The following is a 21,768-nucleotide window of genomic DNA, read 5'->3' on the forward strand; positions in this document are numbered from 1 at the left end:
TGTTTAAATATTGTTTGCTATATATTTGGATTTTTAGAAGGTGAACCCTAGTCAATCACTGACCATAACCTCTGTCTTGTCTTTGAGTTTGTAATTTAGCTTTTCAAAAAGTAATTTGAAGCTGGACAGCAATGGGCAGAAGAGATGGACAGAAATAGTCCTTTTGCCTGATTCTGTAGTCAACTTTAAGCCTGAAACTTAACATATTTCTCAATTTCTCCTCCCTTCCCTGTGCTGTAGATGTACCCTTTGGTGGGGCTAAAGCCGGAGTAAAAATTAATCCGAAGATGTACTCGGTAAGTAATTGCTGGTTAGCTTTCTTGCTTGTATTTAATTTCTGTAATGAAGTACTGCCCTCGACGGTTGAAAATCAGATAATTCTTGTTTGAAAATCAGTCCAAAATAAAAGCAATTTTTCTGTGCAACACACCAATGCTGAAGGAACTCAGCAGGCCAGGCAGCATCTAACGAAAAAATAGTACAGTCGAGGTTTTGGGCCGAAACCCTTCTGCAGGACTGAAGAAAAAGAAGCTGAGTAGATTTAAAAGGTGATGGGAGAGGAGAGAGAAAAACACAAGGTGATAGGTGAAACCTGGAGGGCGAGGCATGAAATAAAGAGCTGAGAAGTAAATTGGTAAAATAGAGAAAAGGCCATGGGAGAAAGAAAAAGGAGGGGAGGAGGAGCACCAGAGGGAGGTGATGGGTGGCCAAGGTGAGGGAGGGAAAAGGGGATGGGAAATGGTGAAGGAGGCTGGTTTTGGGGGGGGCATTACTGGAAGCTAGAGAAATCAATGTGTGTCATCAAGTTGGAGGCGATCCAAACAGAAATATAAGATGTTGTTCCTTCAGCCTCAGTGTGGTCTCGTCATGACAGTGGAGGAGGCCATGGATGGATATATCGGAATGGAAAGTGGAATTAAAATGAGTGGCCCCTGGGGGATCCCGCTTGTTCTGGTGGACGGAGCGTAGATGCTTGGCAAAGAGGTCTCCCAATCTACATCAGTTCTTACCGATATACAGGAGGCCACACTGGGAGCACGGGATGCAGCAAATGACCTCAACAGACTCATAAGTGAAGTGTTGCCTCACCTGGGAGGACTGTTTGGGGCCCTAAATGATAGTGAGGGAGGACGTTCAGTGGTGAGAAGGCGAATGCAATGTTGGCATTCATGTCTAGAGGAATAGAGTATAGGAGCAGGGATGTGATGTTGAGGCTCTATAAGGCATTGGTAAGACCTTACTTGGAGTACTGTGGGCAGTTTTGGGCTCCTTATTTAAGAATGGATGTGCTGACGGAGAGGGTTCAGAGAAGGTTCACTAGAATGATTCCAGGACTGAGAGGGTTAACATATGAGGAACGTTTGACCGCTCTTGGACTGTACTCCTTGGAGTTTAGAAGAATGAGGGGGGACCTCATAGAAACATTTCGAATGTTGAAAGGCATGGACAGAGTGGATGTGGCAAAGTTGTTTCCCATGGTGGGGGAGTCTAGTACGAGAGGGCATGACTTAAGGATTGAAGGGCGCCCATTCAGAACAGAGATGCGAAGAAATTTTTTAGCCAGAGGGTGGTGAATCTGTGGAATTTGTTGCCATGGGCAGCAGTGGAGGCCAAGTCATTGGGTGTATTTAAGGCAGAGATTGATAGGTATCTGAGTAGCCAGGGCATCAAAGGTTATGGTGAAAAGGCGGGGAAGTGGGACTAAATGGGAGAATGGATCAACTCATGATGAAATGGTGGAGCAGACTCGATGGGCTGAATGGCCGACTTCTGCTCCTTTGTCTTATGGTCTTGTGTAGGGACAAGGTGTAGCACTTGTTCCATTTGCAAGGATAAGTTTCAGGAGGGAGATCAGTGGGAAGGGATGAATCAGCAAGGGAGTTGTATAGGGAGTGATCCCTACGGAAAACAGAAAGGTGGGGGGAGGGAAAGATGTGCTTGATAGTGGGATCCCGTTGGAGATGGTGGAAGTTCTGGAGAATTATGTGCTGAATGCAGAGGCTGGTGACGTGCTTGGTGAGGAGAAGAGGAACCCTATCCCTCATAGGGTGGTGGGAAGATGGGGTAAGAGCAGGCGTGTGAAATGGAAGAGATGCAGTTGAGGGCAGTGTTTGATGGTGGAGGAAGAGAAGCCCCTTTCTTTGAAAATCTCCTTCATTCCAGAATGGCCTCGTCCTGAGAGCAGATGCAGTGGAGATGGAGGATTGAGAGAAGGGGATGGTGCAGGAAAGAGGGTGGGACGAGGTGTAATCCAGGTAGCTGTGAGAGGCCGTGGGTTTGTAATAGACGTCAGTGGATAAGCTGTCTCCAGAGATAGACAGTGAGATCGAGAAAGGGAAGGGAGGTGTTGGAAATGGACCACGTGAATTTGACGGCAGAGTGGACAAAGTCGACGAGTTCAGCATGGGTGCAGGAAGCAGCACCGATCCACTCAATGTAGCATAGGAAAAGTGCGGAGTGGTCACCAGTGTAGGTTTGGAACATGGACTGTTTGTTCCACATAGCCGACAAACAGGCAGGCATAGCTGGGACCCATGTGAGTGCCAATGGCTACACCTTTTGTTTGAAGGAAATGGGAGGAGCCAAAAGAGAAAGTATTTTGAATAAGGACAAGTTCTGCTAGGTGAATGAGAGTGGTGGTGAAGGGGAACTGGTTAGGTCTGGAGTCCAGAAAAAAACAAAGCTTTGAAGCCTTCCTGGTGGGGGATGCAGGTGTCTTTAGAGTGAAGACAAGGCAGAGGAGATTTTCTGTGTCCACAATTCTGATTCATTTGGATCCAATAAGTGCTGATCTACTGAAATTGTGAAATCTAACATTGTACTGAGGTGGAGTGTGACTTTAAATAACAGTTTAACTCTTTTCAGTGGGTATAAGTTAAATAGCTTTTACTAATGGGTGTTTGTAAAAGATATAAGAAAGTACAGTGGATTCTAATTATTTGGGCCATCAGGTAATCGGGGCAGCTACTTTTTTGGGGCAATTCTTAAACAACAAAAATTAATAGAGAAAATAGCCGGGATTCCCTTCCTTTATTTTGGACACTATACCGCTTAATTGGGACAGGAGACTGTTGCTGCTAGAGGCATGAGCAAATCTGCAGATGCTGGAAATCCAAGCAATACACACAAAATGCTGGAGGAACTCAGCAAGCCAGGCAGCATATAATGAAAAGAGTGAACATTTGACGTTTTGGGCCGAGACCCTTCATCAGGACTCTTAACATCGGTTTTTAAATTGTCAGTTGAGCGATTTGTGTTCAAAAAGCAGTGATTCTTGTCATTGATAGTTGTGAGAAACGAGCAGCAAGGCAATTCAGAACTGTTTTACTCTTTGGGGTTTCAAGCCTTCAGGCTTGAAGTCAAAAATGGCTATGACTGAAAATGAAATGGTTTTGCTACTTCAAGTTAGGAACTACGAAGAATTTGATGCAATCATCAAAGCATTGTATTCCATTGTAGTCCATTATCTGCACTAGGTGTTTGCACTGATTTTGTTTCTTTACAGTCAAAAGAATGTGGCAGTGTCCATTGGATGAATTCCTCTGACTATTAAGAACTAACACAGTTTTATAGTACTGTTGTAGTATTGGTAGTGTTGTAATTTGTTCTGTATTTCATTTAAATATATAATTTGTTACTCAGTTAAACAGTAGTTTCTTTTTACTACATTTTTAAACTATTTCTGTGAAAGTTCAGCTAATTGGGGCAGCCATTTAATTGCACCAAAATGTTCTGGCGCGATTAACCAAAATCCACTGCATATACTTTTTTTAAAGTATCATAATTGGTATTGTAACTTTAATATATTAGAAACTTCAGCTGAAAATGTCAGTGGGTTGCAGTTTCTGTTCCATCAGTATTTAATGGAAAATGAGACTGGATGAATGGCCTGTACTGTGTTCCATGACATTTTTAAAGGTGTGAAAACTTGGGAAAAGAATGCTGTTGGAGCATTTGGTGTTCATGAGATACCAAGTTAACACAAACTGTACAGAGAGAAACATGAGTTTGTGAAGACCAGCCTGTTCCTTCTGTTCATCAGGCAGAAGCATTTCCATGGTAAATGGGCATCTCTTGGAGTTGTAGTCAAATAACTTCAAGCTGATTTTCAAACCAATGTTTCCTGCATTTTTTTTTATAGAGGGCAAAGCACAATTAAGCTAGGGAATTGAGCTTTTGCTGAAATGTGAGGGATTAGTGTATTGTATGTGGCATTTTGGGTAACTGGTCCATTGCTAACCTCGATTCCCTGATCTTGTTTACAGCCTTCCTCTCTCACGCCCACTCTACAAACTTGAAGTGATGGACTAAATATTAAGGCATCAGACTGAAAAGATGTCCGTAGGCTCTAGAAGCATGTGTTAGGAAAAATAGGATTCTAGTAGCTGAAGTTCACTGGATAGTGAGCTTTTTACTGTTTACCTGTGCACATCGCATGCATTTTGAATTGCATTTTATTAACTTGTGGTAATATTTTGTTTTCTGTTGTTGTAATATACTTTTGTCCAGAGGAACATTATTTTGTCTTTCTCGTTATCTGCTACGCCCCCAATCCTGGTGTCATTCACAAATCTGCTGATCCAGTTTACCATATTATCATTCAGATTGTTGATTTAGATGATGGGCAACAACAGACCCAGCACCAATCCCTGTGGCACATCACTAATCACAGACCTCCAGTCAGAGAGACAACCATCTACTACCACTCTCTGGCCTCTCCCTCGAAGCCAGCGTCTAATCAAGTTTGCTCACTCATCTTGAATGCCATGCAACTAAACCTTCTTGACTGACCTCCCATGTGGGACTTTGTCAAAGGCCTTGCTAAAGTCCATGTAGACAATATCCATTGCCTTGCCTTCATCAACTTTATAAGATTGGTTAGACATGACCCCCACACACAAAGCCATGTTGACTATTCCTAATCAGTCCCTGTTTATCAAAACACTTATTTCCTTGTGTGTTCTCTTGCATTTCTTGGACTCCAGTACCTCATTTGCTCCTTCCTGCCTATACCTGCTATACGCCTCCTTTTTCTTAAGAAGGCCTCAATATCTCTCAAATCAAGGTTTTCTAAACCTGCTGTCCTAGCCTTCTGATAGAAACATACAAATTCTGTACTCTGAAAATTTCACTTTTGAAAGTCTCCCATTTATCATGTACACCTTTGCCTGAAAACAACCTATCCCAATCCACATTTGCCAGATCCTTTCTGATACCAAAATTGCTCTTTCTCCAAATTAGAATCTAAACCTGAGGACCACACCTATTCTTTTCCATAGTTATCTTGAACTAATGGAATTATGATCACTAGATACAAAGTGATACCCTACACACACTGCTTTCACTGGCCCTGTCTCACACCCTAATAGGAGATATTGTATTGTGCACTCTCTAGTTGAGACTGCTATGATCTGATTAAGGAAACTTTCCTGAACATGTTTGACAAACTCTATCCCATCTAACCCTTTCGCTGTATGTGAGTCCCAGTCAATATGTGGAAAATTAAAATCATCTGTTATCATAGCTTTATTTTTCTCGCAATGACCTGCGATATCTGTACAAATTTGCTCCTCTAAATCCTGTGGAATGCTGGATGGTCTATAATATCCCATTAACATGGCCATCCTTTTCTTATTCCTCAGCTCCACCCATATAGCCTCAGTAGACGAACTCTCCAGTCTGTCCTGCCTGAGCACTGCCATGATATTTTCCCTGACTAGTAATGCCACCCATCCCCCTCCCTCTTGCTCTATCTTGTCTAAAGCAACAGAATCCTGGACTGAGCTGCCAGCCCTGCCCCTCCTGCAACTAGGTCTCACTAAAGCTACAATGTCATAATTCCACGTCCTGAACCATGCCCCTACGCTCATCCGCATTTCCTGCAATACTCCTTGCGTTGAAATACATACAACTCAGAACATTATTCCAATTACAGTCTTTCGATTCCTAACTTTGTAGGCTTAACAACATCTTTCCCCACAACCACTCCACTAGCACTCTGGTTTTTACAAGTCCCCCTACAAGTTTAGTTTAAATCCCTCCCTGCTGTGCAGCATTGGTAAACCTTCCCTCAAGGATACAAACCCCTCTCCAATTCAGGTGCAAACCGTCCCTTCAGTACAGGTCCCACCTTCCCTGGAAGAGAGCTGAATGATCCGAAAATGTGAATCCCTCCCTCCTGCACCATCTCCTTGGCCATGTGTTATACTGTATTATCTTCCTATTTCTTGCCTTGCATATGCTCAATATCAGAGAATACAAGAAAAATCAATATAGCTCTAATTTGTCTCTTTCTTGTTGAGGTGACTTGCACAGGGAGTATAGTACCTCAGTTACAGTGATTTATATACTAAAATGCTTTGTTATGTAGTTTTGAAATGAGTCTTTTGACAAGTACCTTGAGTCAAAGGTGGTTTACGTTTGAATCTTGAAGTCAATTTTATGAAGTCTCATTCTAGTTTGATCAGTGCTTGCATTGTACTACCCTACGCTGACCAATTTTCTGCACTATTGCAGGATTCCGAATTAGAAAAAATCACAAGAAGATTTACTATTGAGCTGGCAAAAAAAGGATTTATTGGTAAGTTTGTGGAGAATGCTTCTGAAGTACATAATTCTCACTAGATTACATACAGCAGCTCTAAACCAACAAGAGTAGTTCAGCATGCCTTTTACTAAAATCATGCTTGCCAACTTCATTCTTTGCCCTCTGCATTTGTAACAGACCCTGCACATGGATCAAGGTATGTTAGCTCTGAGGGCCATGGAGTTAACGTGCAATGCATGATTTTGTAAGGAATAAAATTATGCCTTGATCCGAGGCTGGGTATGAGGAAGGTCAGTGTAGGATGATGAGAGACATGAATCAATGGTGTAAATTCCCCGAGACAATAGAGATCTGTAGTCAGTGGAGAGGTACAAGGTGAGGGGAGTGTTCGGAAGAATCGGAGTTGATGGTTTGGGTGTGGGATTAGGAGCCTGGATCATATGGACATGAATGAGCTACATGAAAATGAATTGACTGAAGAATCAAGTGGCTGTTGTAGGATGGATTGTATGGGGTTTGGTGGGGCTGCTCATTGAGAACTTCTGAGCTGAGTCTCAGAATAGAGCTGGGCTAGCAGAGAGCAAACTCAGGAGGTCCAAAGACTCAATAAATGCAAAGGCCCATTAACTGCTGTGCTGTCAAAGCTTTGGGAAATCCCATCAAAAATTGCAAGTATTATGGGGTCAGAAGCCCTCATGAATATAGAAGTAATAGGAAGGTTGGGTGAAGAAGGGTGGGTCTCACTGCAGTAGACAAGTTGCAATTCAGTTGGAGCGTAAGCATTCACTGAATAGATGATTGGGCCAGCTAAGTTTAAGATGAAGTACTTTAGTGGAGGGTTAGGGAGAATTTACATATTGATCCAACTCTGGAGATGAAATTTTGATAGTTTTGGGTGAATGCAGGATTAGAGGCTCAGATAAAGTCATATACCATGATTATGCATTCTTAATGATCTGAGGACTGGAGGTAGATGTCATGGAAGATGTTTTTGCAGCAAGGACCAAGTAAGTTTGGCTATCCTATTAGTAAGCTGAGAGAGCAATTAAATATGTAGAAATAGAACAGTTGTCACAGGATTACTGGATCATCCTAAATTTCTTAATAGGCTCTTCCTCACTTAAGATGTTTATACTATTATTATTCCTCATTTGATGTTTCCTCTTTCTGTTGCCTTCTTTCTGAACTAAGTGCAGATTGTAGACATTTTTTCCAATCCTGCATTCAAATTGTGATGTGCAAAGTTTTTGACAGGTTTGAACTTTAGTCTGGACTAAGCAAAATTTACATTTGATTTTCAACCCCTTCCCTGGTTTCCACTACCCCCCCCCCCACTTCCCCAAGCTTTCCATAGCCCATGAGTCGGTTATTGCTGGATTTGGTCTGGATATTGGAATGTAATTCATTCCAGTGGCAGTTGAGGTGCCATGAGAGCCAACCTAACAATATGATTTTCTTTGCCTCACTCCCTCCTTCATCTCAGTATTCTGAGGCGGCTGCTTATAATTTATTTCTTGCTGCGGCTGAAATTAATACAGGCTGGCAATGGAATTTGAGATATTGGGCCTATGAAGATTATGTCAGCAGTTTAGTATGAACTTTTTGACTTGTTTCATAATTTTTTTTATAATTCAGTCTTAAAATGTGAAAACAATGGATTTGACATTAAATTTGTGATATTATTTGAGGGCAAACATAGGTGGAACCTTTATCAGAATCAACATTTCAGTTTCCTTTTGATCAGTCAATGCGAAGGGGATCGCTCTCACCAATGCAAGCTATTTATTTCCTTTTATCTCCACATATTTCATCAGTTTTACTTGAACAAGCTGGATTAGATGAACTCTAGGTACTGCAGGCCATGGATCTGCAGTATCCTACTGGAGTCTTCAGTATCCATAGTTACTTGGTCAGAGAGTGGCCTGATCTATACCCTGCCTGGCATCTACTTTGCTGTCTTCCATCAGCAGATAATTGCATACCAATTCAGAATGAGCTCTGGTTGACATCCAAACAAATCTTGTAGTCACTGGAGATCAGTGATCTAGCTGCAGAAATTCCTTGGGTGTAGCCATCTTAAACTGTTTCATCAGATGCCTGTCTTCTATTCTAAGACCAGAAATGGGATGTCCACTGATTGCGTATTGTTCAATTCCTTTTGCTGCAAATCAGCAAATAAAGTAGCACAGGCTGAAAGGAAGCATGTATCAATTACCTCAAAAGCTGGTTACTGCCCAGTTCCCTGACCATCATCCTGAGGATCAGTTGACCAGAAATTCAGCCATATTTAGCTACATTAATGCTAAAAGTCTGGGTATCCTTTGAGAGGCTCACCACCTTACAGCCCTAAACCATTTTGCTACTATATGTGATGGTATTGTCTGCTCTAGCCTGGGTAAATGCAGTTCTGGGTGATATTTGAAGCTTAATGATCTCCAGGACTAAGCCATCCTTTCCAGCACCGTAGATGTTAATTACCTTTTCTACTGGCTTAACTATTACTGCTGTGTACTGTCTACAAAATGTTCCCGTTAACCTGGTTGGGCTGCACTAACATCATCATCATCATTATGTGCCGTGTCATGACGTGGGTGATCACGGTCTTCGACCATGATTGTTCTTGGTAAATTTTTTTACAGAAGTGGTTTGCCATTCCCTCCTTCTGGTTAGTTTAGTATCTTTACAAGATGGGCGACCCCTGCCATTATCAATACTCTCCAGAGGTCGTCTCCCTGCTGTCAGTGGTTGCATAATCAGGACGTGATATGCACCAGCTGCTGATATGACTATCCACCACCTGCTCCCATGGCTTCACATAATCCTGATTGGGGGGTGGGGGGCGGTGAGCAGATACTACACTTTGCCCAAGGGTGACCTGCAAGCTAGCGGAGGGAAGGAGCACCTTACACCATTTTTGGTAGAGATATATCTCCACCCTGTAAACCAAATGACGATGATCCAAAATCTGGAAGTTTAACATTAAGGAACTCAAGGACAGCAGATGTAAGAAAACACCATCTCCTGCCAGTTTTCCTGCAAACTGTTGCATCATCAGTGAGTCTGAATCCTAGCACACTCCCCAATAGCATTGACTGAATACCTATATCCAAAGGGCTACTGCAGTTCAATGGTTCAAAAAATCTAGGTAATGATAGAGATCTGGAAGATTATAAGGCTAGCAGGAAGGAGCTTAAGAATGAAATTAGGAGAGCAAGAAGGGACCATGAGAAGGCCTTGGCAAGCAGGATTAAGGAAAACCCCAAGGCATTCTACAAGTATGTGAAGAGCAAGAGGATAAGACGTGAGAAAATAGGACCAATCAAGTGTGACAGTGGAAAAGTGTGTATGGAACTGGAGGAGATAGCAGAGATACTTAGTGAATACTGCAGCAAAGTATTCATTACGGAAAAGGATCTTGGCGATTGTAGGGATGACTTACAGCAGATTGAAAAGCTTGAGCATATAGATATTAAGAAAGAGGATGTGCTGGAGCTTTTGGAAAGCATCAAGTTGGATAAGTCTCTGGGACCAGATAAGATGTACCCCAGGCTACTGTGGGAGGCAAGGGAGGAGATTGCTGAGCCTTTGGCAATGATCTTTGCATCATCAATGGAGATGAGAGAGGTTCCGGAGGATTGGAGGGTTGCGAATGTTGTTCCATTATTCAAGAAAGGGAGTAGGGATAGCCCAGGAAATTATCGACCAGTGAGTCTTACTTCGGTGGTTGGTAAGTTGATGGAAAAGATCCTGAGTGGCAGGATTTATGAACATTTGGAGAGGCACAATATGATTAGGAATAGTCAGCATTTCTTTGTAAAAGGCAGGTCGTGCCTTACAAGCCTGATTGAATTTTTTGAGGATGTGACGAAGCACATTGAAGGTAGAGCAGTAGATGTAGTGTATATGGATTTCAGGAAAGCATTTGATAAGGTACCCCATGCAAGGCCTATTGAGAAAGTAAAGAGGCATGGGATCCAAGGGGACCTTGCTTTGTGGATCCAGAATTGGCTTGTCCACAGAAGGCAAAGAGTGGTTGTAGTCAGGTCATATTCTGCATGGAGATCGGTAACCAGTGGGTGTGCCTTAGGGATCTGTTCTGGGACCCCTACGCTTCATGATTTTGATAAATGACCTGGATGTGGAAATGGAGGAATGGGTTAGTAAATTTGCTGATGACACAAAGGTTTGAGGTGTTGTGGATAGTGTGGAGGGCTGTCAGCGATTACAGCGGGACATCAATAGGATGCAAAACTGGACTGAGAAGTGGCAGATGGAGTTCAACCCAGATAAGTGTGAGGTAGTTCATTTTGGTAGGTCAAATATGATGACAGAATATAGTTTTAATGGTAAGACTCTTGGCAGTGCAGAGGATCAGAGGAATCTTGGGATCCGAGTCCACAGGACACTCAAAGCTGCTGTACAGGTTGGCTGTGTGGTTAAGAATGTATACAGTGCATTGGCCTTCATCAACCGTGGGATTAAGTTTGAGCAAAGAGATAATGTTGCAGCTATATAGGACCCTGGTCAGACCCCACTTGGAGTACTGTGCTCAGTTCTGGTCACCTCACTACAGGAAGGATGTGGAAACTATTGAAGTGTGCAGAGGAAATTTGCAAGGATGTCTCCTGGATTGGGGAGCATTCCTTATGAGAATAGGTTGTGTGAACTCAGCCTTTTCTCCTTGAGCATCAGAGGATGAGAGGTGACTTGATAGAGGTATATAAGGTGATGAGAGGCATTGATCGTGTGGATCGTCAGAGGCTTTTTCCCAGGACTGAAAGCCTGAGAGGGCACAGTTTTAAAGTGCTTGGAAGTTGATACAGAGGAGATGTCAAGGGTAATTTTTTTCACGCAGAGAGTGGTGAGTGCATGGAATGGGCTGCCGGCAACGGTGCTGGAGGCAGATATGATGGAGTCTTTTAAGAGACTCTTGGATAGGTCCATGGAGCTTAGAAAAATAGGGGGTTATGGGTAACCCTAGGTATTTTCTAAAGTAAGTACATGTTTGGCACAGCATTGTGGGCTGAAGGGCCTGTATTGTGCTATAGGTTTTCTGTTTCTATGTGATTTGATACCATCTCATTGGTAGTTAGGTTTGGACATGAACTACTGGCCTTGCTGGTGACACCCATATCCTGAAAAACATTTGCAGCAGTTACTATGTAGGCTGCTTGATGAACTGAATCTTGCACATCTCCATTCTTAAAAAAAAAATTGTTCTATCTTTTGAACATATCAAAATTGATGACAGCTTATTAAATATGAGAAAAGTCTGATTACAAGTCTGTAATTTTCATACCAACTGTATCCAGCTCAGACTGCATGATGTCTTTTTCTAGTTGCAAGACACTTTTGACCCATCATGAGGTGTGACTAATTATGTCACTTTGAGAATATTGGAACTCTGTGCTACTCTGGCACAGGACTTTAATGGGCAAGTTTGTCTATTAGCAAAAGGTATGAGAACAGTGTTTCTTACAGACAGAAAAATAGCTTGAGGTGGTAGCCCACAGAAGGTGCAGAACTGGGTTCTGTTGTGTGCAGTTATAGTTTCTATTTTTAATTTATTCCAATGTTTTACTGTAGATTTAATGATTCTTGGAAGGTAAAAGCTTTTGTTTGCCTTCTTAGGACCTGGTATTGATGTGCCAGCCCCTGACATGAGCACAGGTGAGCGAGAGATGTCTTGGATTGCTGATACTTTCGCCACAACAATGGGACATCAGGTGAGTGGACAAGGAAAATGAATGGATAAGATCTTGCTTCTGCATCAAATCAGTAGATGAAATATTAGAAGTCTTTAATTATTCAAGACTAGGTTATTTGTTGAAAGTGAATATGGATTTTACAACGGGCTAATTCTGACTTCCAGATTCTGGATTTGAATCTCTCATCAGCCAAGAAATTGCAGGGCATAAGGTGAGCAAAAGGGCATAGAAGTGGCAAAGGATGTCAGTAGAATATTGTCATTGGTATCTGGCTGTTGATTAAAAATGCATTAATTTAAAAAGAATTTAATGCTCTCAAATTCATTTTTTTCACTCATTTGTTGTGATTTCCTTTGACTAAAAGATTTTAAATTCCTCTGAAACTAAATCCAGCATTCATGGATTTTGGGCTGAAATGTAACAGCCAAAGTGCCTGGTGGGACAGCAAAAGAGCCTAATCATATGTCTGGCATTCCACTAGCAGTATCTGTAGTTGCCATTGACCTGAAATTTAACTGGACACCCATGACTGAATAAATCATTTTTGTTGTAATTTTATCTCCAAAACACCAAAATGAATGCCAGGAAGGTTCTTTTTAGGGAATGGTGATCTCAGCCAGAACCAGAAGCATAAGCAGAATCAATAAGATTTTTAAGTGTTTGTTACTAAACATTTGAAAAAGATCAGGGAAAGGAACAGCATGTGGACCTTGCATATTTTCCAAAGATCCTTATTACAGTAGCTCTTCCAATTTTCATTGGGCCAATTCCAGCACTGAGACTAGTATTTTTATGTTCTCCAAGTTCTTCAACATGATTTTTCCCCCTTTTGATATACAAGCTCTATTTGCCCATAGCTGGTGATTCTCTGTCCTCCCATGATTGTTCATTGGCTGGATGTGCAATATATTTGGGAGCCTGTTACTTGATGAGGATACCTGGCAGAAGTCTAGATTGGCAGCTTCTATCCTCCTAATATGGAGGGTGTCTTATGATGTATACATGTTTAACATTTCAAACAGTTAAAACCATAACCTTAATCTGCATATGGTATATATGCAGTTCCTATCCCACTTACCTATTTGTACATTGCCTTATTAAAGCCAAGTGGGAAAAATTCCAAATCCTGAGCTCCACCCATTGATGAGATTGATCTTCAGTACCCTTGGTCTGAATACATTTGGCTCTGACAGTATTGCAGATGAGTTAACACTCCAGTGGTTGAAGGCATACCTCACACAAAGGGAAATGTAATAATTTGAAGTTGATCAGTCTTGGCTCAGGCCTCACTGCAGAGGTTCCTCAGGGTAGTGTTCTGTGCAAACTATCTATTACTTCATCAGTGAATCTTCTTTCAGAAGATCTGAAGTGGAGATGCCTGCTAATGATTATGTTTCATTCTCATCTCAGCAAATGAAAATGTCCATGCTTGAATGCTGCAAGACCTAGATAACATTTGGGCATGGGCTGTTCAGAGGAAAATAGTATTAGCACCATGAGTTGGGCAATATCAATCAGCAATAATTTTCCAGCCACTATTGATATTCAAAGGTATTATCATTACAACGTCCACTACGATCAATAAGCTTAACCCTGGAATGCCCTCCCCAGAAGCACTTCCATCTGAAGAACAGTAATCATTCAAGAGAGTGGCTGAGCAATTCAAGGTTAATAAATCCCCTCCTTACCAATGATGCCTATATCCCGTGGTGAGGAGTGAGATGTGGTTGGAATAAGTAAAACTAAAGTTAGTTGCTCCTGTTCACTACACTTATTAGTGAAAATTATCTCAATGATGAGCCACATATCCAGGTTTCCCCAGGACAAAATTAATAGGTGCATAACGATTATGGATTAATGATGGGTGGGCAAAACTGGCAGATTCCTAAGGAGTATTTTAAACAAATACTAAAGTAGAAAGAAATTCATTTATACTGCAAGAGAAGAAAATGCTGACATTCAAAAAGATCTGAATTTCTTTGCAAATTGCAAAATGTTAGTTTGCAATTGATAATTATAATGCAACTGGAATGTTTTACTTGACTATTCTTGAAAGTAGAGTTGATGAAATCATATCTAAATTCTGCTGTGATATCTCTACCTAAATGAACACTTTTGCCTTGGGTGAAGTGCAACTGATGTTCGCAAGCCTGATGGCTGGAATAAAGGGATTAGTGAGAGAAGGCAAACGGTTATGCCTGCATTCCTAGAGTCCAGAAGAGTAAGAAGCGATTTCACTGAAACACATTCTTGAGGCCCCTCTTGGGACAGGTGCAACAAGTTTCCCCTGGTAAGAAAGGCTAAAATTAGGGGTCAAGCATGTAGCACAGGATATTCACTGAAATTATGAATCGCTGGAATTCTCTACTTTTATCAACTTTCTCTTCTACATGGTCAAATGATAGACTTAGAAGACAGAGGATCTAGGGACGGTACTGGATGATGGAGTCTCAAAATACAAAATGTCATCCTGCTCCCAACTTCTGGTGTTCAAAACAATTTGGGAGCTTCTGATCACCAATCAAATTGTAGAGGTCAGGTAGTTAAAGAGTAATTACTTCAGCCATGTAAAAACAGTATTGCATATACAGTGGATTCCAGTTAATTGGGACCAGTACATTTTGGTTCACTTAAGCTGCTGCCCCAATTAGTTGTTTCGTGGATGTAGTCAAAAGGTATAAAAAAGACAAACTACTGTTTAACTGAGTAACAAATTATGCATTTAAATGAAGTACAAAACCAAATTAGAACACTAACAATACTACAAACAGTACTATAAAACTGTATTAGGTCCTTATTAACAGAGTAATTCATTCAGTGTGTACTGCTGTGTTCCTTTGACTGCAAATGAACAAAATCAGCACGGAGACCGAGTGTACATAAAGGACTGCCTTCATACAATGCTGTAGACGATTGCATCCTCCAAATCTTCATATTCATTGTAACATTCAAGATGATTGTCAAAACCTTCAAATCCTTAGCTTGAAGTAATGAAATCATTTCATTTTCACTCCTGGCTGTTTTTGGCATCTCCAAGCCTGAATGCTCTAACCTGTGGTGAGCAAGACAGTTTTGAGTTGTCTGGCTGCTTATTTCTCACCAACTATCAGAAACAAATCACTGGTTTTGGAACACAGGCACATGAAACTAACACCTTTTTTTAAAAAAGCAATGCTCTAAGCACAATGTAGTGTCTAATGGCCATGCCAGTGCATGCGACTGACACTAGTTAGAAAACTGTTCACTAATAGTCTTCTGTCCCAATTAAACGGAATAGTGTCCCAAATAAACAAAGGGAACCCTGACAACAGGAATTCTGCAAATGCTGGAAATTCAAGCAACACACATCAAAGTTGCTGGTGAACGCAGCAGGCCAGGCAGCATCTCTAGGAAGAGGCACAGTCGACGTTTCAGGCTGAGACCCTTCGTCAGGACTAACTGAAGGAAGAGTGAGTAAGGGATTTGAAAGTTGGAGGGGAAGGGGGAGATCCAAAATGATAGGAGAAGACAGGAGAGGGAGGGATGGAACCAAGGCTTTTGCCTATCACCTGTCCAGCTCTTGGTTCCATCCCTCCCCCTCCTGTCTTCTCCTATCATTTTGGATCTCCCCCTCCAACTTTCAAATCCCTTACTCACTCTTCCTTCAGTTAGTCCTGATGAAGGGTCTCGGCCTGAAACGTCGACTGCGCCTCTTCCTAGAGATGCTGAAAGGGAACCCTGGCTATTTTCTTCTCAATTTAGCTTTTGTTCTTTGAGTTGTCCCAAATAAACAGCTGCAATTATTTACTGGTAGTCCAATTAACTGGAATCCATTGTATTTGATCATTAAACCCAAGGAATGTATTGTTCTGAAGGAAAGAATAAAGATTTGCTGTAATATTTCTGAGGTTGGAAAGTCTGGGTTATGAGGTAAGATTACATACCAAGTATGATTTGGCATTTGGAAAATTGGCATTTTATGGTGGTGCAGAAAGAGCCTAATAGAATATTTAACCACTGAAAATTGAAGCAAATGGACAAAATCAGAAGCAGGCCATTCCAGAGGTAAGGAAAAGGCTTGTTAGAAACGGGAGCTGATAATTCAGCCTTTCAAGCCTGTTTAGCTATTCAACAACAAAATTGCTGATCCATGATTTAATTCAATTTGTTCATATCCTTTAAAATCATAAATTAACATGAAATTCTAATCTGGTAAATCTGCATTCTTTATAAGAATACCTTAGTGTGTCTCCCATTATGACTGATGCATATGTTCTATATAGAAAGGTATTTTCGCGTATCAATTCTTTGTTACTTCTAAAACTGCTTGTTACTTATTTAGGTTAACATATTGGTGTCAGAAGGCAAAGAGTCTTGTTATAACTAACTAGATTGGAACTGTAAGTAGAATAAGGAAGACTCAAAAGCTCTAACTGAGACACAATACAGCAGTTGCTGGAAATACAACATAAGAATTGTGGGAAAGCTCAACAAGTTAGGCTGCATCCGTGGTGAGAAGTTGAGTTGTATCAAGTCAGGAATTGAAAACAGCAGCTGACATGCTGGGAATCTGAAGCAAAAACACAATGTTAGTAACACTTGGTAGCACACAGAGAGGGTGAGCCAAATAATTTAGTGTGCACACAAGTGAAATGTTTTGCTACTTAAATTTAATATTGGAGAAGCTGATTGTAGTGTGGTAGAGCAATCATATGCAATCTCTTATTTTAGTGATATCATTTTAGTACTAAGTGAAGATTTAAGTATTTGAGGAACTTGTGGAATAACAGCTTTTAATGCAAAAGGAAATCTACCTTGTTTTCAGATTATATAATTTTCCTGCTTCCATTGCTGAAATGTAAGCAGCAAATGCCTAAAGCTGGACTGGATCTCCTGTAGCCATGAAATTATTGTCAAACATAATTTATTAATTTGCCAAGAAAACATAGTGAGCTGCATGTGGTTCAGGGCCAATTTTTTTGGATATCAGTTGCACATTGCTGCACAAGTTGGCAACCAATCATTTAGCAATTGATTAACCAGATCAGTGTGTCCAGCAAAGTCTCTTTATCCATAGACTCTGTGTGAAAACTAGTCCAGCTGTCTAGTACTTGTCATGGGATATGTCTGCATTTGCCTGTTACCTACCTGCAGTTTCAACTAGTGTTTGGGCACTCTGGGGTGTCAGATATCAGTCAGAGTGTTGTGGTGTGTCATTTTATGAAGTGTTATTATTGAGGAATGAGGTCAGGAAGTACTTAATGAAGGCTGACCTAGAAGATGCATAGGCTCAAATAACCTTTTATTGGATTTGGCTCCTGAAGTCGAAGGCTATTAGGAAAATGCCAACTGCAGGATTTTTCAGCAGCAGAGAGAAGTTTCTCTATGTAGACCCAACTGTATGTGTTTTTAAGTTTGTATTAACAATTTTCTGTGGCAGGATATAAATGCTCATGCCTGTGTGACTGGTAAACCCATCAGCCAAGGTGGCATCCATGGGCGAATTTCAGCTACAGGACGTGGAGTATTCCATGGGATTGAGAACTTTATTAATGAAGCATCCTACATGAGTGTCCTTGGAATGACCCCAGGCTTTGGAGACAAAACTTTCGTCATTCAGGTTTGTAGTGGATACTGAACAATGCTTTACTCATTCAATTTTGCTATGTCTAATATTACTAACCCTTGGGCACGGCCCTTTAACCATGTGGAGGAAATATTTGTAATTGATTTCACTCTGACTTCTACATTCAATATCTTCCATGGATATGCAGTGCTTTTTACAAGTATTCAGTCCCCAACTTGTTCACATGCGTAAACAAGTATTGCAATTTTTATTTGTGAATAATGTGCTCCTTTTTTCCACAGTAGAGCCCAAAACAAAGGGAAAATTGTAAGGCGTGAAAAACTAAAAATTCAAAGCTGAAGTGTCAGCAGTTCAAAAGTATTCACCCCCCTTTGCTCAGTACTTTGCTGAACCACCTCTTGCAGCTATTGTCGTCTATCAGCTTTGCACAATGTGACGGAGCAAGATTTGTCCATTCCTCCTTGTAAAATTCCTCAAGCTATGCCAGGTTAGTTGGGGAGAAGTGGTGGACGGCAATCTTGAAGTCTTGCCAGGGATACTCAATCAGGTTAAGGTCAGAATACTGACTGGACCACTCGAGAACATTTGAATCCACACTGCTCTGGCAGTGTGCTTTGAGTTATTGTCCTGCTGAAAGACAAACTTCTGCTCTAGTTTAAGCTTTCTGGCAGAGGCTAGCAGGTTTTTTATCCAGGATCTCTTTATTTAGCAGCATTAATCTTCCCATTAATCCTGACCAGATTTCTAGTCCCTGCTGCTAAAAAGCACCCCCATAGCAGGATGCTCTCTCCACTGTACAGTAGGGATGGTGCTAACTGGCTGATACACAGTATGAGATTTTATGCTACACATATTGCTTAATGTTGAGGCCAAGAAGTTCCACTTTAGTCTCATCTGACCACAAGATCATCTTCCACATCTTTACAGTATCTTCTAAGTGACGTCTTGCGAAGTCTTTATGGGTAAGGATGTTTTTTAGCCAGGGCTTCTTCCTTGCCACTCTTCCATTTTAAAAAATCCTTTCTGTGTAAGGTCTTGGAAGTTGTGGAGCCATGAACTTCATCTCCTGTTGCAGCTACAGACTTCTGCCATTTTCTAATGTTATGAGTGCAATTCTTCTCCAGCAACTAAGTTTAGAGGGGCAGCTTGATCCAGGCAGTGTGGCTGTGGCCTCATATTTTTTCCACTTTTTCACAATGGACTGCACTAAGCTCCTAGGTATGTTCAATGCCTTTGAGATGGTCTTGTGTCCTTTCCTATATTTGTGCTTCTCTATTATCGCTCCCTGGCTTGTCTTTACTTTGCTCTGTTGAAAATCTAGCATACTGTTGGATTTACTGAGGGAGGGGGTATTTATTCTTAATTCATTGGAAGAAAGGTGATTCTCCAATTGGCTACATCAACAAATTGAGTGAATTGGTAAGTAATATACAGTATTGCACCTGAGGAAAGCTAGCACCATAATTACAAAGGAGGTGAATACTTCTGCAGCCTCAATTTTGGTTTATAATTTTTAGTAAATTGTTGACAGGTTTTGGAATTTTTCTTTTGATTTTACATGATGCGCAGTGTTTTGTAGATTAATCAGAAGTCCTACTTCAGTATGTTTTAAATTTAGAAAAATAACAAGTCTTACAAACTTCAGTAAAATGTGAAAATAGTTGTGGGGGCTGTATACACTGCCTTCAAAAACTCTCATAAATTATTTCAATAACCAAACTTGTAGCTCCTTTTTGTTCTGAAGATATCCCCACTTCCTAGGTTAATTGCACAATTCAACAGCATATATGTCATTGCACATTGGCAATCTCAGTGCAAAATGTATTCGAATAAGGTAGTATACAATGGTAAACATGATTCTCAATTTCATTCAATTAGCTTGAGGTTCTGAGAAGCAAAGATGTGGACAATGTCTATATTGGGTGATAGATTTTTCATTCCCTTAAATCTAGATGCAAATTTTGAAATGACAAAAGCAAAAACAAATTTCTCCTTGTGGAAACTTTTTTTTAACATTTTAGCAGTCAGAACTTGTATCTGACTAATCTAAGGCTTGATAATATCCCTGGAAGAAAAGGATTTTTTAAAACATTTTAGCAGTCAGAACTTGTATCTGACTAATCTAAGGCTTGATATATCCCTGAAAGAAAAGGATTTTTTTTTTAACATTTTAGCAGTCAGAACTTGTATCTGACTAATCTAAGGTTTGATAATATCCCTGGAAGAAAAGGATTCTCTCCATGTTAGCACCTTGAATTCAATGAGAATTTCAGTTATCCAGTTTTGTCCAGTACATAAACAAGGTTACATTTCAAATCCTAGTCTTGCAGGATTACTGAAGGAAAGCTGTGGGGTATCAGTTGACCTCAGTGTCCTGGAATTATGAAGATACCATTTGATTTTTATATTCCCACTAACTATTAATCTCATCCAAGCTATTAAAGAATTGCATAAGCATCAGATGAGCTACACCATTTTGGGATACTAATTTAAAAACTGTTCTCCAAGAAAAGTCATTTGGATGATAAAACAAAAAATAGTGAAGGATGGGGTCTTTCAGAGCAAGTGAAACATTCTGAAGAAACTCATTAGATGCTCTAGAAGATTTTAACAGGTAATAATCAATATTGATGATGGTGATTCCTGTTTCTGTGTCATTGCACAGGGATTTGGTAATGTAGGGATGCACTCCATGAGGTACTTGCATCGTTATGGAGCCAAGTGCATAGGTGTTGGTGAGTTGGATGGGTCCATTTGGAACGAGAATGGAATAGATCCCAAGGAACTAGAGGATTACAAACTGGTAAGTAAATATCTACTAACACTGCTGTGATGCTCAGCAGGTCAGGCAACAAATTTACAGAGAGAAATAGTCAGTGACCATTCTGATCCTTCAGGTCATTGACCTGAAATATCAGTTTATTTTTCTCTCTCCATAGTTGCTGACTAATCTATTCCCTGCAGTTTTTGCTTTTAGTCTATATTTCCATCATCTACTATTTGGATTTGGGGTGCTGCTGTTGCTGTTCTTTTCTGCAAGTGAGGGTGTCGGGGATTGGTATATGTAGAGGATCGTTGACTGTTTTTGTGGTTTTTTGCTGCAGGCAAGCGGGGTATTTTGGGGTCTGCGAGCTTTGTTTCTTTATCATGTCTGTTTGGGGGGGGTGGAGTTAATGTCTTTTTCATCAGCGCCCATGGTCTTTCTGTATTTAATGGCTATCTGGAGAAGACAAATACCTGAGTTGTATTGTACAAGCCTACTTTGACAATAGGCTTTTTTTTTGTAAATACAAAATTTATGCAGCATAGAACTTGGGAGATGGTAATTTTCAAAAGGCTGTAATTTTTCTCCAGTCTTTTTTGTTGTTAGTACCTATTTGTAAATGCCAAATAGCAATTTTTTCATTTAATGCTGGATGCAATGAAGTGTTAAAAACCTGAACAAAATAAATTTTACTGAAAATGAAGCTTTTGCTATTGGCCATAGGAGCAGCTTCTGAAGGTGATTGTGTTGTGCAATCTATGAATGTAGTTATATAATGGATATGGAGCTGTCGGTCTCTGTACACACACTGACTCACTGTCAATTTTGTGTAATGAAAATGCTGGAAGTGATTTCTGGAAATAAAATGAGTTTATCACGATTTTCATTTTGTACTTTAAGTCTACTGAGCCCCTGGATTTCATGATTGAAAAACAAATTCATTTAACTCATGCCACTGAAGTTACACGATACTCCTTCGGTAAACTACATTGTGTGAAAGATTTCAGTCCTTTGTATGTTGTCTGGTTCTGTATACAGGCAAATGGATCTATAGTTGGCTTCCCCAAAGCTCGGCCATATGAAGGCAATATCCTGGAGTCAGAATGCGACATTCTCATCCCTGCAGCCGGTGAGAAGCAGCTGACCAAACACAATGCACAGAAAGTTAAAGCAAAGGTGAGGA

The 21,768-nt window shown here is 40.6% G+C and overlaps 1 protein-coding gene across 1 annotated transcript in view; it reads left to right on the forward strand.

Moving 5' to 3' along the window:
- Positions 1–21,768, forward strand: part of LOC134358478 (glutamate dehydrogenase, mitochondrial) — an 89,052-nt gene that overhangs the window by 50,500 nt on the left and 16,784 nt on the right. The window contains exons 3-8 of the mRNA XM_063070728.1: positions 241–296; positions 6,517–6,580; positions 12,179–12,273; positions 17,675–17,854; positions 20,487–20,624; positions 21,624–21,761. Coding sequence (XP_062926798.1) covers positions 241–296; positions 6,517–6,580; positions 12,179–12,273; positions 17,675–17,854; positions 20,487–20,624; positions 21,624–21,761 — 671 coding nt within the window. The remainder of the gene's footprint in view (positions 1–240; positions 297–6,516; positions 6,581–12,178; positions 12,274–17,674; positions 17,855–20,486; positions 20,625–21,623; positions 21,762–21,768) is intronic.

Source organism: Mobula hypostoma, chromosome 18 (genome assembly GCF_963921235.1).
Source record: "Mobula hypostoma chromosome 18, sMobHyp1.1, whole genome shotgun sequence".
In the NCBI taxonomy this organism is placed as follows: Eukaryota; Metazoa; Chordata; class Chondrichthyes; order Myliobatiformes; family Myliobatidae; genus Mobula; species Mobula hypostoma.